Below are 16,866 nucleotides of genomic sequence, written 5' to 3' on the forward strand. Positions count from 1 at the left end.
GGAGAGGCAACTTTATAACACATTACAGAATAAGCATTAATTTGTGGTAAAATAGTCACTCTTTTTCACCTAACAAGCTGCAATCGGTGATTCAGAGCTTTGGGTTCTCAGCCTAGGTCAACAGTCTTCCGTTCTCTCACCGCTCATTACTAAAGTGTTAACTGAGGCTTTGTAACCTCTGACTCTGGCTGTTTTCAAGTCAAAGCTGTTAAAGGAAAGGGGGTTGGTTCATAATGCTATTTCTGCAAGAACCCCGCAAGAGGGAAATAGTCTTCATTTTGAATGAGAAAAGTAACCCAGCTGCGATTCAACCCACGTGAGTGACTGCACAACCTCTGCCCTTTTCATCCCTTACTCAGGATTCTAACACTCCCTTCTGTGACGCGGAGATCGTCGGGTGGGGAAAGGAACCCAGAGGAGCTGCTCCGCAGCTGGGTGTGAGCGAGCTGCGCGCACCGGCCGGAAACCCGGCGCAGGCGCGCGGGAGCCCCGCCCCACGCCAGGAAGGGTTCCAGGCTGGGGGCGGGGCCGGGGCGGAGCCTGCGGCCGCGGGAATCCCAAACCCGCCCCTTTCCCCACCCCTCCACTTCTCGCCATGGCCCCTGCACTGCTCCTGATCCCTGCTGCCCTCGCCTCTTTCATCCTGGCCTTTGGCACTGGAGTGGAGTTCGTACGCTTTACCTCCCTTCGGCCACTTCTTGGAAGAATCTCGGAGTCTGGCAGTCCAGGTGAGCGGGAGGGACGGAGGATGAGCTCTAGGGTAGGGAGGTGGAGCCGGAGCAGAGGGAGCGTGGGGCGGGGCTTGGAGACAAATGACAGGGGAAGTCCTGGAGAGGGAACTAGAGCCTTGAAAGCCGCCGAGACAAGGCCGAGGAGACTGGAGGGCTAAATTAGGAACTCTGGGATTAGCGGTTTGGAGAGGCGGGAGAGTGAGAACCGAGAGGGAGGGAAAGGGCAATGAACAGAATATTCTCAGAAAAGTGCTTCTTAGAGAGGACTATAGAGGGTGTTACAAAGAGGGAGCATTTGGAGAACTGAAACAAGAAGGGCACTCCAGCCATGCCTTTCGTGACTGCCCAACAGGAATGTTCTTCCCCAGCTCTGAAAGAAGCATGGGGAAAAGGGGAGAAACAGGGAATAGCAAAATGAGGTGGGCAAAGCCTAGAGAGGAAGCGATAGGGCTCTTGAAAGCATTAAGGGACATGGCCTGGGGTCCCCAGGAGGAGATGAAGGTAGACAGTGTTTCCCACAGTCTTCTTGATCTTTTGTACCTTTTTCCAACTCCCGCTAGATGCCCGCCAGGGATGGCTGGCTGCCCTGCAGGACCAAAGCATCCTTGTCCCGCTGGTTTGGGATCTGGGGCTCCTGTTACTGTTTGTGGGGCAGCACAGCCTCATGGCAACTGAGACCGTGAAGGAATGGATGTCCCGGTACTTTGGGGTCCTTCAGAGGTCACTGTACGTGGCATGCACTGCCCTGGCCTTGCAGGTATGAAGCCCTAGCAGCTGAGTCCTCAAGGGAAACAGCATGTGTGAAGGATGTCATTGATTGGAGCTGCAAGAACCTCAGGCTTTGGATAAAGTGTGGGTTTAGGAGGAGAACTGAGGGTGTTCAGGACTAATCTCAGCTCCCATTCTTTCACAGCACACATTCTGTTTTTTATTAAGAAGTATGTACTGCTTGTTATCCACTGGGCACGATGTGTGCATTCTCACCTTTGCAACTTTGTTCATGTTGTCCCGCTTGAGAGTGCCTTGTTAACACCTCTTCAGTCTTATCCTTTCTTCAAAAGCACTTCCCTAGATCTCAAGAGAAAGCTTCCCAGTTAGTACTCACCTGTCTTCTCAGTGGGTGCTTGGCATAGACTAGTGTGCGTGCCTATCTGGTCACTCTCATCCATTCTCTAAGTCCTCAGAGTAGAGACATGTCATTCTTACATCCTTAGGACCCCACCCAGCACCCTCCACATGGTGAACATGCTCATGATAGAGGTGGGGAGAACAGCCGGCCAGCCTGGACTGGGGGCAGCCCCTGGGTCTGGGTCTGTCAAGGGTGGGCTGCTGGAAAACCCAGTCCCTCTTCCTTTCTCAGCTGGTGATGCGGTACTGGGAGCCCGTGCCCAGGGGTCCTGTGTTGTGGGAGACTCGGACTGAGCCGTGGGCCACTTGGGTGCCCCTCCTCTGCTTTGTCCTCCATGTCATTTCCTGGCTCCTCATCTTCAGCATCCTTCTTGTCTTCGACTATGCAGAGCTCATGGGCCTGAAACAGGTGAGGCTCCCAGATCCATACCCAAGACATTTGATCCTTTCTAGAATACCTCTTTCCCCTCCAAGGATGTCCCTCTGCCTCCCATTGTCTTCCACCTCCCTTTCTTATAAGATAGTCTCCCCCCGGCCCTCCCCCAAAGGCTAGGAATCATGGGCTTCTTGGGCCTGGGAAGGTTCATGGGCCAGAGATGAGGGTCAGGGACCCCCAGTCTCAGAAGGGTGGTTCCTGAGCCTGTCATAGAAGGAGGGTGCCCAGAAGGGGAGGAAAGAGGCAGTTAAGTTGTGACAAGGGCTTGACTCCATTTCTAAGCCATTCTCCCTCTGCTAGGTGTACTACCATGTGCTGGGGCTGGGCGAGCCTCTGGCCCTGAAGTCGCCCCGGGCTCTGAGACTCTTCTCCCACCTGCGCCATCCAGTGTGCGTGGAGCTGCTGACTGTGCTATGGGTGGTACCCACCCTGGGCACTGACCGCCTGCTCCTTGCTCTCCTCCTTACCCTCTACCTGGGCCTGGCTCACGGACTGGACCAGCATGATCTCCGCTACCTCCGGGCCCAGCTACAAAGAAAACTCCACCTGCTCTCCCGGCCCCAGGATGGGGAGGCTGAGTAAGGGGTTAACCCTGGTTGCAAGCCCTGTACTTCCTCTCTCCCTCCTATCCCAAATTCCCTTAACATCCAGGCCTTGACTGCTTCAGACCAGAGGCCCAAATCAATGGACTGAAGGAGTGGTCCCTTTCCTTGCTTGAGCCTCCACTCCTTGGTTCCAGCTCCATACTGAATTTCAGCCATTGGACTCCAAGGGCCACTTCTCACCAGCCAGGAAGGAGTGGCTGGGAACTTATCCCTCTACTTACAGTTCAGGGCTTGACCCTCCATTAACAATTTCCTCACCAAGAGAAGAGTCTGGCTTGACCACTCCCTTAGCCCTGTTACTACCCTCTGCGCCTCAGGGATCCTTTCTCCACGTCTAGCTCCCTCCCAGGAGCTGGACCAAGGCCCACTGTCTGGCCGTTCCAGGTCCCCAGGCCCCGCCCCTAGGCTCCATCCTCCTGAACCTAGTTGAGCGGTTTCTCCCGCTCTTAGCTAAGGTGACTAAAGGCTCCCTGCTCTCCCGAGGAACTCGCGCTACAGGAAAATAAAATTCAGTCTGGTTTTTCTACGTGTAGAATGCAGTCTGTCAGTGTCTCTCAAAGCTGCAGGGCTGGCTCTGGGAAAGGCGAGTTACATTGGAGTCTGGGCATCGGCCGCGCCTTCTGGTGACCGCTGGGCGGCGGCCACTCCCCGCGGACCCAGCCCTCCACCCCCTTCCCGGAGCACCCGGTCCCCTTTCCTCCAAATCTCCCAATTTTCTCGCTGCAGACCCGGGTGGGGGACGGGCTGAAACGGAAGAGTGGGGCAAAGGTTCGGGTAAGGGAGCGAGCTTCCGAAACCGTTGTCTTCCCAGCCCTGCTCCTGCGGCCGCCCCCTCCCCACGGGCCCCGCAAGCGCCCCCACGGTAACAAAGGCTGGCCCGGATAGGCAAAAGCGTGGGGAGGAGCGGCAGGAGATGGGAAGGGCGGGCCCGGCTCCGAGCAGCTGCCGCTTCCTCCCCAAGTCCCTCGAGGGGTCTGAGTCACGGGCCGCCGCCCCGGGTTGGCGAGCTGGGGGTGGGGGTCTGGACACCTGGGTTGTCCAGGGTTACCGGGCGGGAGCCGCGTGAGAGGCCCTGGGGAAGGACCGCGGAGGGCCGGGGATCGCGGCGGGAAAAGAGTCCCGGGGCCGAGGCCCCAAGAGGGGGACCCGGAGAGCGAGGCTCCGCCCCCGCGCCCGGCTCCGCCCTGCGCCCCCTTCCCTCTCCCCATTGTCCTCAGACAAAGCGGCGGCCGCCCCCTGCCCGGCCCCCGGGTCTCAGTCTCCGTCCCTCCCCTTCTCCTCCCTTCCCCCGTCCCGCGCCCCCCCCCCCCCCGAACCCCCCCCCCACCTTCGGCCCCGGATCTCCCTCTATCCCTCTCTCCTCCTCTTCCTCTCTCCTCCTCTCTCCGGACGTCAGGCTCCTTCGCTCCCCCTCCCCCGGGAGCCCCGCGGCGTGTGAGTTGACCCAGGGGCTTCAGACTTGGGGAGGGGGTGTCCCCTCCCTTCCGTCCCGGGCGCGGACCTCGGGCTGTCTCTCCTCTCTTTGTGCCGAGATTGCCCATCAGTGCGGTCATAGCCGGGTGGGGACGGCTGGCGAGGTCGGGGTTCCATGAGCGCCAAGACCCCGGCGCAAGACTGGCCGGCTCCGGAGCGAAGCGGTGTGGAGCCGGTGCTTCGTACGCCTGGGGCGCTCGCTCGCCCGGGACCTCGGGGCATCGCCGGTGGGGGAGGCCGGCGGCGGGGCCGGGACCGGGTTAGGGTTGGTGGGGGGTGGACGCCAGGGTTCTGGGAACGAGCTGGCAGCTCCGATCGCCGGGTTCCGAAAGTCCCCGGGGGAGGGTATTTCCCCTGGCCCGCCCCGGGGCGGAGTGCAGGGCGGAGGGGTGGGGGCTGGGGGGTCGGAGAGGCGTGGCTCAAGCGGAGCTGGAAGGGGAGCCCGGACCTCCGGGGCCCGCGCTGAGACTCGCCGGGCTGCAGCCGCCGAGCTCCCTTGCCCCTCTGCCCCCGATTCCCCCTTCTTCCCTGGACCTGTCCACTCTCCGCCCTCCCACCTTCCCGACACCCTTTCAGGTGCCACTGCCCCCTCTCCGCCGGGGATCCCGCTGACCTCGCTTCCCACTCCCGCCGCTCCTGGGGTAGCGGTCAGGCAACCTCGCTCGGATCCTGCCCCGCTCACCCCTAGCCTCTCTTCTCTCTTCTCCCTCGCGCCAACTTCTTTCGTTTTTCCCTCTTCTCACAACCTGGGGACTGTCTCTGATGCCCAGTAACCTGTACCCACAAATCTGACTCTTGTCTCTTTGCTGAATCTCCACTCTTCTTCTCGACCCACCTCCCCCAACCCCATCACCTGGCTCTTAGTTTCCTCTTCTCTTTCTCAGTTTTTCCCCTTTCTCTGCCCACCCCCTCGCCGCCCCCTTTCCTACTGTCCTCACCCTCAGCTCCTCTGTGTCCCACCTCTCCCCCTGCTTCCTCTCCCCCCACCCCCATTCTCACCTCCTGGGCCCCTCTGGAGCCTCTCCTTCCTGTTCTCTGCCCCCCAGCGTTCCCCCACCCTCCCCAAGGCGACCATGGCCACCATCCCAGACTGGAAGCTACAGCTGCTAGCCCGGCGCCGGCAGGAAGAGGCAGCCGTTCGCGGCCGTGAGACTGCAGAGCGGGAGCGGCTGTCGCAGATGCCAGCCTGGAAGCGGGGCCTTCTGGAGCGCCGCCGGGCCAAGCTTGGTCTGTCTCCTGGGGAGCCTAGCCCTGCGCCTGGGACTACGGAGGCTGGACCTCCAAACCCAGACGAGTCTGCTGTCCTCCTGGAGGCCATTGGGCCCGTGCACCAGAACCGATTTATCCGGCAAGAGCGCCAGCAGCAGCAGCAGCGGAGTGAAGAGCTACTCACCGACAGACGGCCTGGACCTTTGGAGACCCGGGGGCGGAGACCCAGCGCCGGGGAGACACGGGATCCCAGCCCCAAGGGAAGAGAGTCCAGGGAAGAGTGGCTCAGAGAGAAGAGGCTGGGGATAGGGGGAGCTCGAGAGTTGAGCCCCAGGCCTTTGGAGTCTCGGGACTGGAGGCAGAGCCCAGGAGAGGCTGGAGACAGGAGCTCCAGACTGTCAGAGGTGCGGAAATGGAGGCTGAGCCCTGGAGAAACTCCTGAGCGGAGTTTGAGACTGGCAGAGCCCCGAGAACAAAGCCCCAGGAGAACAGAGGTGGTGGACAGTAGACTGAGCCCCGAAGAGTCTGACAACCAGAAGCTGGGCCTGACAGAGTCCCGTAAATGGAGGCCTGACCCCAGAGAGTCTCAGGGACAGAGTTTGGCACAACTGGAGGCATCAGAGTGGAGGCCGAGTTCAGGAGAAGAAAGAAAAGACTGCTCAGAGGAATGGGGGAGAAAAGACGAGAGGCCGATTCCAAGAATGGTCCCAGAAGGGACCACAGTGTTGTCAGAGACCCCGACAAGGGAGGCTCCAGACAGTCGCTCTGCAGGACCGGAGGGAGCAGAGGAAAGGCCCAGTCCTGTGGAGGATGGCGAGAGGGGCCTGCGGCCACTGGAAGGCTGGAAATGGACCCTGAACTCTGGGAAGGTCCGAGACTGGACACCCAGGGACACAGAGCCTCAGCCCCAGAAACCAGACACTCCAGAGTCTGCCGAGAAGCACGTGGGGCCTTTGGGTGCAGAGGCTGGAGAAGGGGAGGCTGAGAAGGAGGAGGCGGGCACTCAGAGCAGGCCTCTGGGCGCCCTGCAGGACCGCTGCTCTGCGCCCTCCCCCCTCTCCCCAGAGGACGCCGGGACTGGAGCCTCTAGACGGCAGGAAGAGGAAGCAGGGGAACTCCGGCCCCCACCTGCAGCCCCTCTGTCTCCCCCACCCCCAGCCCCACCTGCCCCCCAGTCCCTTGGGGATCCCCTCATGAGCCGGCTCTTCTACGGGGTGAAGGCAGGGCCAGGGGTGGGGGCCCCCCGCCGCAGCGGACACACCTTCACAGTCAACCCCCGGCGGTCCGCGCCCCCTGCAGCCCCCGCCACTCCAGCCACCCCAGCCACAGCTGACGCGGCGGTCCCTGGGGCTGGGAAGAAGCGGTACCCGACTGCCGAGGAGATCTTGGTTCTGGGGGGCTACCTCCGCCTCAGCCGAAGCTGCCTTGTCAAGGGGTCCCCTGAAAGGCGCCACAAACAGGTAGGGAGCAGCCAACCCAGACTTCTCGCCCAGCCCACCATCACTGCTCTGTGGACTCCTGTCTCTCTCCCTTTTTTTACACCTCTGTATCCTTGTCTTCGTCTATTCTTGTTCATTCCTGCTGCCACCCTTCCTCCTCTGAACACACGCCCTTCCTTTTTGTGGCCCTTCTTTTCCATTCATTTCCCAGCCCAAGGAGCCTGCTCCACAATCAGGCTCGCTGTCCTGGGTGTGTCTCTCTCAGGGTGTGCCCAGGCTCCTCACTCTTCTCTCCCTCAGGCTCTGAGTTCCCCCCCATGCTTTCCATTCCCGAGTCTGTGACCCAGCCCAGCCCATCTGGGTGGGAGACCCGAGTTGAGGCCACAGCCCGGAGTCTACGCGGGCAGGGTCTGCAGGGCAAAAGTGGGCAAAAGAATGCCGGGGTAGGAAGCCTGGGAAGGCAGAAGGGTTTGGGGTTTTAGGGAGAAATGGCAGGGAGAAGCTAGTGGAGGAACAGCTCACAGACCCAAGGAAGGGGGTGTTGCAGAGCGGAGTGGGGACATCCTAGGATAGTGGGGGAGGGGAGTGGAACAGGGGCTGGCCAAGGAGCAGAGAGAAGAAGGCTTTTGAACCCCGAGTCTGCCCCATGGGAGAGACTCACACAGAGGCCATTTGAAGTGGGTGACCTTGGGGTTGCACACCCCCAGCTGGGCCACAGCTTCAGACAGTGCTCCCTTCTCTCTTGGGACAAGAAAAGCCTTCTCCTCTTCCAAAATACTCCCCCCACCACTCCCTCCCAGTCCTTCCTCCCTGGGCATCCCCTCCCTCCCCAGAACTGGCTCAGCAGTTGGTTTTCCCCTTTCTTCCTGGCCTCTCCCTCCTCTTGGGGTAGAAAGAAAGAGAAGTGAATTTGGAGGCACTGTGCTGAGAGCAGAGAGCACAATGGGAGTCGAGGGCAGGGTTGGGGACTGGGGCCAGCAGAAGGTCAGAGGTTAAACTGGAAAAAAGGCGGTGCGGGGAAGTTGGAAACAGCCAAGCTGACTTCTTCCCTGGCGCTGGCCCAACTCCTGCCCCATACACCAGTTTCCAGCTTGAAAATCTCCAAGGAAAGAGAAGTTCTGTATCTAACACAGCTCCAGCCCTCATCCCATATGTGTCATCCTCAGATTGGTTTTCGTGTCCCCGGTGTCAGTGGGAAAGCACAAAGGTCGGGAGTCACTTGAGACCCCAGCTCATCTTCACATGAAGCTCAAGCTCCCATCCCAGAGCCGTGGTCCCTGGGTCTGTCCTGAGCTGACTGCTAGGTGACCCTTTTGCCTCCGGGCTGGGCGAGAAACTAGGTCAGGAACAGCCAGGGTGAGATGTTCAGAGAAGTCACTACTGTAGAGGCTGTCTTGTGCCTCTGGGCAGGAACAAAGAGGGGAAGACATGAAGTCTGGGGCCCAAAGGCCGGGGACTGAGTGCAGGGCAGGACCTGTGAGAGTGAGGGAGGTCCTAGGTCCTAGGTCAGGGAGTGAGGGAGCCGGAAGCAGATCGCCCAAACAGGAAGCCTGGGGTGGGGGCCGGAAGGCTGGTGGGGCTGAGTGGCGAACATGGGGCCATGGGCCTGGCCAGAACTGTGCTCAGGATGTGGTGAGAGAATAAGGAAGCGGCTGCTTCAGGTGGGGGTGGGGAAGAAGCAGTGCAGAGTTCTCTGGGCCCAGACACTTTCCCCTCAGCTCTCCCTGAGGCCTCCTCCTCTCTCCCAGCACCCTGCTCGTCAGGGACGGGCATGTCCAGCCCTGCCTATCAGATCAGGGATAGGAGGACCCTGCCATCTAACACTGTCCCCCTTTCCCTAAATAACTCCTGTTTGCAGGCTAATTCCATCAAACGTGTCCCTGCACTGGGAAAGAAGCCCCAGCCCTGCCACTGGAGCCCAGGGGTTGGGCCATGGCCCGTGCCCTTCCCCAGAGGCCCCTCTGGCTGGGAGGTCGGCCCCTCCTCTCCCCAGCCCCCTTGTGACCTTATATAGCTGATGAGAGAGGAGTGAGTGAGTCATCCCATCCGTACCCACCCCCCTCAACACACACACCCCATGAAGGCTGTGCATTCCTGAGAAGCCCAGTCAGAAGTTGGGGTGGTGAGGAGAGAAGCAGGGTTGGGGGAGAGAGACAAACATGGACAGAGAGCAAATAAAATGGCTCCTTTTACCAGAGCAGATAATAAACTACAGAGCTCGGTATCTCAAAAGGTGACATGAAAAGAAAACAGAAGTGGGTTCCCAGAAGTTTGGGTAAACCTGTCAGCAGTAGACGTGGTTCCTTTGGAGAAGTTAGGATATAAGGGGTCTGGTTCCTGTCACTCAATTCTACCAGCTGGCTGTTCCACAGACGCGGACTGGGGGTCGACTGTGTGCAGGCTGGCCTGCACCCCCCCACCCCGCAAGAGTGTTCCCCTAGGGTTGGTATGTTGAGACGCCATCTGATGTCTGGATGAATGGAACCTTCCTTACCCATTGAAGCAACTTCCATGCTTCTATTGACAGCAGACAAAAATAAGTAACCAAATTAGTAAATCCTCTGGTAGGTTAGGGCTTCCCTAGTGGTTCAAACGGTAAAGAACCTGCCTGTGATGTAGGAGACCTGGATTCAATCCCTGGATTGGGAAGATCCCCTGGAGAAGGAAATGGCAACCGACTCCAGTATTCTTACCTAGAAAATTTCATGAACAGAGGAGCTTGGTGGGTTATAGTCCTTGGGGTTGCAAAGAGTTGGACACGACTGAGCGACTAACTTTCTTTTTGGTACGTTAGGTTAGAAGGTGGTTAAGTGATTATGGGAAAAAATTAGGACAGGGACAAATGGAACTTTGAGGGCCAGATGGTAGGAGGAGCAAATAATAGCATGATCCAAAGGGAGGGAGCCACGGCGATATTGGGGGAAGAGTATTCTAAGCTGAGTGAACAGCCAGTGCAAAGGCCCTGAGGTAAGAGTGCCTGGGGTGGGCCTGGAAGAAATCACAGCCCATGTGGCTGGGGTGGAGGAGGATGCAGTGTTGAGTGGCGAGGGGCACATTGGAGCCCCTCCTAGGCCTTGGCCAGGTTCTGGCTTTTGTTCCCAGAGAGGTGGGCCTATGCCAGGTTTGGACGCTTAGAGTGACACACGCATGTGCACGCGTGCACGCACACACACACACACGTCTCTTGAGTTCTCGCTTCCCATGGGGACCCAGCTGTTAGCAACCATCTGTCCAGCCACCATCCTGGTTACTCTCTTCTCATACGCCAGTCCATGCAGAGACTCGGGGATGCAGGGCCCCCAACCCCCAGGTTCCCCAACGGATGCTAGAGAAGGCCCAAGGAGATCCTCTGGACCTTTCCGAGCAGTTCGCATGGAATCCTCCTGTTTGTCTCCTTAATCGCTTTGGCTCCCAGAGTTAATCCCACCCTGCCCCTTCCCCGTGAGCTTCTTAGGAGGGCAGAGGGGAAGGGTAAAAAGGTGGTGAGAACAGCTGGGGCTCGCCGGCTCTTGCGCCAGTATGTTCCCGAGGATTTTCTGCCCCCTCCAGATTCCTCTGGTCGCCTGTCTCTGTCACTGCACGTCCCTTCTGGTGCGTTCTCCACCCCTGTCCCGTGTTTGTCTGGACTTTCCTCTCTGCCCTGTCACCTCCCCCACAGCTACTGCTTTCAGGGACTTGGGCTTATCATCTCAATGGGTTTCGGGGGACAGTCTCCCTTCCTCTGGCTTTTCTGTTGGTCTCTGCTCCCCTGTCAGAGCCAAGACCCTTTCCTGGGAGCTCACTTCAGCTGCAGGAGAGGAGTGAGTGAGGTGGGAGAGGCTGGTGTTCAGGGTCCTGGGTTCTCCCTCGAACAGCAAGGGATCAAGGCTCTGGAAACCAATGTGCCTGTCTTGGCTTTTGCCTGTGACTCCCTCCCAGCCAGCTCCTTCCTGCCCAGGAGACAGCTCTCACCTCCCCTGGGGAGCCCCCCTGATTGCCCCCAGGGTGCCCAAAGACTCAGTTCTGATCACAGGACTTATATCCAGGTTTTTAATTTCTCTTTATCTTTCCACCTCCCACACTCTAAAAGTAGAAACCTTGATCCTGGGTTCCTTACTCCTGCTACCCAGGCCCCTGCCTAAGCTCAGGCCAAAGTCAATGTTTTTCAAACGATATGACTGAAGAGGGGAAATCTGGGATTGGCCAGCGAGTAGCGAGTACCGAAAGGAAAACTGGCTTCCAGAGTGGCTGGGGCGGGCAAAGTCAGCGAGTCGTGCCCAAACCCAGTCCCCACTCCCTGTGGTCCTGCACCTGTTACCCTGCGGTCTGACCTCGCCTCCTCCCCGCTTTCTCTCCCACCCGCAGCTCAAGATCTCCTTCAGCGAGACAGCCCTGGAGACCACGTATCAGTATCCCTCGGAGAGTTCGGTGCTAGAAGAGCTGGGCCCGGAGCCTGAGGCCCCCAGCGCCCCGAGTCCCCCAGCGGCCCAAGCCGACGACGAAGAGGAGGAGGAGGAACTGCTGTTGCTGCAGCCAGAGCTTCAGGGCGGGCTGCGCACCAAGGCCCTGATAGTGGGTGAGCGCAGACTTCGCCGTCCCGTTGGCGCCGCCTGCTGGTCGGAGCGGGCACTGCGGTTCAGGAGGAAGGGGGATTTAATGTTGGCGCTTGGAAGGAGCTTGGTGGGGACTCTAGCCCAACAGCTCCTTTAGTTCATTCGGTTCAGTCTCTCAGTCGTGTCCGACTCTTTGCGATCCCATGGACTGGCCTCCCTGTCCATCACCAACTCCCTGAGTTTACTTAAACTCATGTCCATTGAGTCCGTGATGCCATCCAGCCATCTCATCTTCTGTCGTCCCCTTCTCCTCCCACCTTCAATCTTTCCCAGCATCAGGGTCTTTTCAAATGAGTCAGTTCTTCACATCAGGTGGCCAAAGTATTGGAGTTTCAGCTTCAACATCAGTCCTTCCAATGAATATTCAGGACTGATTCCTTTAGGATGGACTTGTTGGATCTTCTTGCAGTCAAAGGGACTCTCAAGATTTTCTCCAACACCACAGTTCAAAAGTATCAATTCTTCGGTGCTCAGCTTTCTTTATAGTCCAACTTTCACATCTATACACGACTATTGGAAAAACCATAGCCTTGACTAGACGGACTGTTGTTGGCAAAGTAATGTCTCTGCTTTTTAATATGCTGTCTAGGTTGGTCATAGCTTTTCTTCCAAGGAGCAAGCATCTTTTAATTTCATGGCTACAGTCACCATCTGCAGGGATTTTGGAACTCCAAAAACTAAAGTCTGTCACTGTTTCCACTGTTTCCCCATCTATTTGCCATGAACTGATGGGACCAGATGCCATGATCTTAGTTTTCTGAATGTTGAGCTTTAAGCCGACTTTTTCACTCTCCTCTTTCACAGTTCCTTTTAACAGATGGGAAAACTGAGGTCCTGAGAAGCGAAGGGCACATAAGATCGCCACATTTCTAAACCAGGACTCTTTCTGAGTGCTACAGTGTAGTTAACACAGGATTTGGATCAGACAGGCCTGAGTTTGAATTCCATCATGTCTCTTAATTGTGGTGTTACCTCAGGGTAACTGCCTGACCTCTGGCCTCAGTTTATTATTTTTGAAATGAGGTTAATAATAACCACCTCTTGAGATTGTTGAGAGGGTTAAGAACTTTTTGGGAAGCACTTAGGAACTATGGCTGGACATGGAATAACTTAACATCTCCTGGGGTTATTGCAAGATTAAACAAGTTATGAGAATGGCTGGCAGAGAATCCAAGCTAAATGAAATGAGTGATGGCTGCTATGACTAGTAGTAGCAACAGGCACTCAGGACGTGGGAGATGTTGTAAGATTTTCCGCATGCCAACTGGCCTTCAGTGTGGGGAGCGGGTAGGGAGGCGGGCGGCGGAGAACCTCTCTCATCCTCTATCCTTGCTGCCCCCTCTCGCACAGATGAGTCTTGCCGGAGGTGACCCTCTTCCCACACGGAGATACACCTCCCTTCTTCCCGGAACTGAAGATTCTGGAACCCAGAAGGTTCAGAGCAGACAGACAGACCCTCAGCATGAGCCTGGCAGGGAAGGGCAACCAGCATCTTCCACCTCGCTTTCTTCTTCCTGTTTCTGGGGGCAGAGGCAACCGCTCAGTTTCCACCCTCCTCAGACACGCTGGTGCCTCCTAGGTGATCCGAGACCCCCATGCAGTCCTGGGGAGGAGCACAGAGCTCACAGGGCGGGGGTAGAGATGGAGCACCCTTGCCATCTCCACTGGCAGGGTACACGCTCCTCGACTCCCTACCACCCCTTGGAGGCTCCCCCATCTCCCCAGGAGACCCAGCCCCCACTGCATTTCCAGCACCTCTCCCTCCTGTTCCTTAGGTCCCTGCCCCTTTGTTTACAGCTCCTGCTGCTTCTCTTGACTACAGCCTGGTTTACAGCCCCCTACCCCCGCCATCCCCAGCCCCACCTGCCAAAGTCCTGGGTTTACAAGCCACGCCTACTTGCGTGTCCATGTAGAATCCTCTTCCCTGTCCCCTGGAGTCCCCGCACTGGGGGGACTTGGGGTATGGCTTCCTCCACTTTTGCTCAGTATTCCCGTGTCTCACTTTCCCCCAGAGGGAAGGCTGGGAATCTTAACTCTGTATCCCCCTCTAGTTATTTAATTCTGTTCCTCCTGGTGGTTCACAATTGAATTGAATTTTGAGGGTGTGGGGTGAGTCATGAGGGACCTCAACTCTCTTCCCCCTGTGTCTCCTTTCTTCTCAATTGCCTGGGTTTTTGTTTTTGTTTTTATTTTCTATAATAAAATGGAGCTCTCTCCAACTCTCCTGCTGCTTCTCTTTCTTTTGAAAAAGGGAATGGGGTCGGGGTGGGATGGAGTGGGTTCTGGGTTCCTCATTCCAGGCCTCTCTCACCTTCTTACTAGCCATAAGGAGGAAGCAGCCATGGCTGTGGGAGGGGAAAATATGACAGGGAACCAGAAGCTCAGCACTGGCCATGGAGAGAGGGTTCTGGGAGAACCTGGCACCGATTTCTCCAAGGACCAGCAGGAGAGGGACTGGGGATTTTTTGTTGTTGCTTTGGTTTGGTTTTGTTCTTGCTGTGCCTCTCAGCTTGCGGCATCTCAGTTCCCCAGCCAGGGACTTATCCTGGGCCTCCATGATGAAATCATCAAATCCTAACCACTAGACCACCAGGGAACTCCCTGTTTTGTTTTCTCTCTTTTTTTTTTAATTAAAAAATTTTTGGACTTCCCTGATGGTCCAGTGGTTAAGAATCTGCCTGCCAATGCAGGGGACACAGGTTTGACCCCTGCTCCAGAAGATGCCACCTGCTGCAGGGCAACTAGGCTGGTGTACCACAAGTACTGAGCCCGGGTACCTAGAGTCCGTGCTCTGAAACGAGAAAAGCCACCACAATGAGAAGCCCTCCTGCCACCTCAGCAAAGAGGAGCCCCGACTTGCTGCAACTAGGGAAAGTTCATGCGCATTGAAGACCCAGTGCAGCCAAAAATAAATACTTTTAAATGATTAAAAAGTAATTTTAAAAATTATTATTTTTGTAAGTCTAGGGCTGGTGTGAGGAAGGACAGTTGGAGCACCCACACACTGGACATACCATGATGACAAACAGTCAGCTGGGTTCACTGCGGCGTCCGCATGCCTGGCACCTGATAGACACACACAATTATCTTTAGAATGAATGAACGAATGAGCAGATGAAAGGAGATAAAAATTTGGAAGCAGAGGACACTCTGAATTGAAGGATTCTGGTATTCAGAAGCCTAGTGCAAGGCAAGCAGCCAGAGAGTGTATGATTAGAAGTGGCTAATCCAGGGGATTTTACTCCAAGACTCAAGACCGTAAGTAATAAATCTCTTGAAACTGCTGCAGAATAGTACAGAGGGGCAGATTCCTGAAAAAGGTCTCCTCTGATAGACAACGGGTTTACATTCCTAAAGTTTTAAGAACCATAGATAATTCATGGCTTTGTGGCCCAAGTATAGTTGGCACTGGGACACTTTCCCGTTTCGGTGAATTTGTATCTTCTACGTGTGGAATATTTACATTTTACTTGTCAGATTTTTTTTCCAGTTCTCCAGGCTAATAAAGATATGGCAGATAGAGTCCTATCACTAGAGGAAGGTCCTTCTTTATTAAAAACAAAATGTATTAGAAAAATTGATCTTAAACACATGCCAGAGATGTTCCCAGCAAGGGAATAAGCAAGGTGTCAAAAGAATAGGCTACTTCAGAGCAGGTGTGAGTATGGAGGGAGAGTACTCACATTAGTAGCTAATTAGGTAAAGACCATAATTAGTTTTGACCCAGGAAAGCAGAAGTAAGAAGCTCTGAGATGCCAGGGGTGTTCACAGTCCATTTCAGAAACAGAAAACAGTGCACTCATGACGTCAATGATTCGGAGCTACTTGTGGCTGTTAGTTGGAATAACAAATGTTTAGTTTCCCAACACGGTGTCAGATAAATCCAATTAATTGTAAAAGTATGAAGCAGAATCAGAGGCCAGACAGTAGTCAAGCAACAAGTTCTGCTTATTTAAAATTAAGCAGCCACCGGTGACTTTCTCAAGCTGTTAGTAAAAAAAAAAAAAAAGCAGAATACAATTTGCATATTTCTTAGTTTGCAGATCTTTTAAAATAACATTATGAGATAGCACCAAGAAAAGAGGGTACCTTTGCTTTTTCTCCACATCCTGAGTTTTCATCTGCCTGGAGTCCTCGATTAAGCCTAACCTGTATTCACTTCTTGCAGAAGGTAACTGTCCTAGCAAAGGTCACTCCTAATCAGTTGATCTGTAACAAGCTGGACCTGATCTTCTAATTTGAATGCCCCACCCCACAAGCGCCCACACACACCTTGCATTATTTTTGGCTCCATATAACTTAGTATTTTATATTTTTATGTATCTTGTCTCTGTCAGGCTGGTCCCCACCCCCAACCCTCTGCCACTGTAAATTCAGTAAGGGATTTGTTTCTGATTTGTTCTTTGCTATATCCCTGGGTACTAAAACTGTGCCTGGCCCACATTGGAAGTGTTGGTCTCTCAGTTATGTCCGACTCTTTGTGACCCCATGGACTGTAGTAGGTCAGGTTCCTCTGTCCATAGAATTCTTCAGGCAAGAATACTGGAGTGAGCTACCATTTACTCCTCCAAGGGGGTCTTCCCCACCCAGGGATCAAACCTAGGTCTCCTGCATTGTAGGCAGATTCTTTCCCACCTGAGCCACCAGGCACTTTGCTGCTGCTGCTGCTAAGTTGCTTTAGTCATGTCTGACTCTGTGCGACCCCAGAGACGGCAGCCCACCAGGCTCCCCCGTCCTACCAGGCTCCTCCGTCCATGGGATTTCCCAGGCAAGAGTACTGGAGAGGGGTGCCATTACCCACCTGAGCCACCAGGCACTTTAGGTTCTCAATATGCTGCTAAGTCACTTCAGTCGTGTCCGACTCTGTGTGACCCCATAGACGGCGGCCCACCAGGCTCCCCCGTCTCTGGGATTCTCCGGGCAAGAACACTGGAGTGGGTTGCCATTTCCTTCTCCAATGCATGAAAGGGAAAAGTGAAAGTGAAGTCGCTCAGTCGTGTCCGACTCTTCGCGACCCCATGGTCTGCAGCCTACCAGGCTCCTCCGTCCATGGGATTTTCCAGGCAAGAGTACTGGAGTGGGGTGCCATTGCCTTCTCCAAGGTTCTCAATATAGTTGAATGAAATGAATGAATGTAATATTCACTAATGACCAACAGAGGGCGACAGAAATTCAGTAGGGGAAGAAATGAACATGTTTTATTCCGAGCTTCGCGTACAATTGCGCGAGATTTGAACTCGCTCGGCCACCGTA

General features: G+C 55.6%; 2 protein-coding genes across 3 annotated transcripts; both read left to right on the top strand.

Annotated features, from left to right (window-relative positions):
• Positions 1 to 173: 173 nt before the first annotated feature.
• On the top strand, positions 174 to 3,432 carry NRM (nurim). The gene is made up of 4 exons (XM_027525440.1): positions 174 to 728; positions 1,292 to 1,488; positions 2,092 to 2,268; positions 2,596 to 3,432. The coding sequence occupies exons 1-4, from the start codon at positions 596 to 598 to the stop codon at positions 2,875 to 2,877; spliced, it is 789 nt and encodes a 262-aa protein (XP_027381241.1). The 5' UTR covers positions 174 to 595; the 3' UTR covers positions 2,878 to 3,432.
• A 111-nt stretch (positions 3,433 to 3,543) lies between these two features.
• Positions 3,544 to 13,837, top strand: PPP1R18 (protein phosphatase 1 regulatory subunit 18). Of its 2 annotated transcripts, none has more exons than XM_027525433.1 (4): positions 3,544 to 3,674; positions 5,420 to 7,042; positions 11,366 to 11,576; positions 12,964 to 13,837. In XM_027525433.1, exons 2-4 carry the CDS (start codon positions 5,447 to 5,449, stop codon positions 12,981 to 12,983), a joined length of 1,827 nt encoding a protein of 608 aa, XP_027381234.1. In that variant the 5' UTR covers positions 3,544 to 3,674; positions 5,420 to 5,446; the 3' UTR covers positions 12,984 to 13,837. The 2 variants fall into 2 exon arrangements, with proteins under 2 accessions (XP_027381234.1, XP_027381235.1); XM_027525434.1 differs by lacking the exon at positions 3,544 to 3,674 and adding an exon at positions 4,230 to 4,334.
• The last annotated feature ends 3,029 nt before the right edge of the window (positions 13,838 to 16,866 follow it).

This window comes from Bos indicus x Bos taurus, chromosome 23 (assembly GCF_003369695.1).
Source record: "Bos indicus x Bos taurus breed Angus x Brahman F1 hybrid chromosome 23, Bos_hybrid_MaternalHap_v2.0, whole genome shotgun sequence".
Taxonomy (NCBI): Eukaryota; Metazoa; Chordata; class Mammalia; order Artiodactyla; family Bovidae; genus Bos; species Bos indicus x Bos taurus.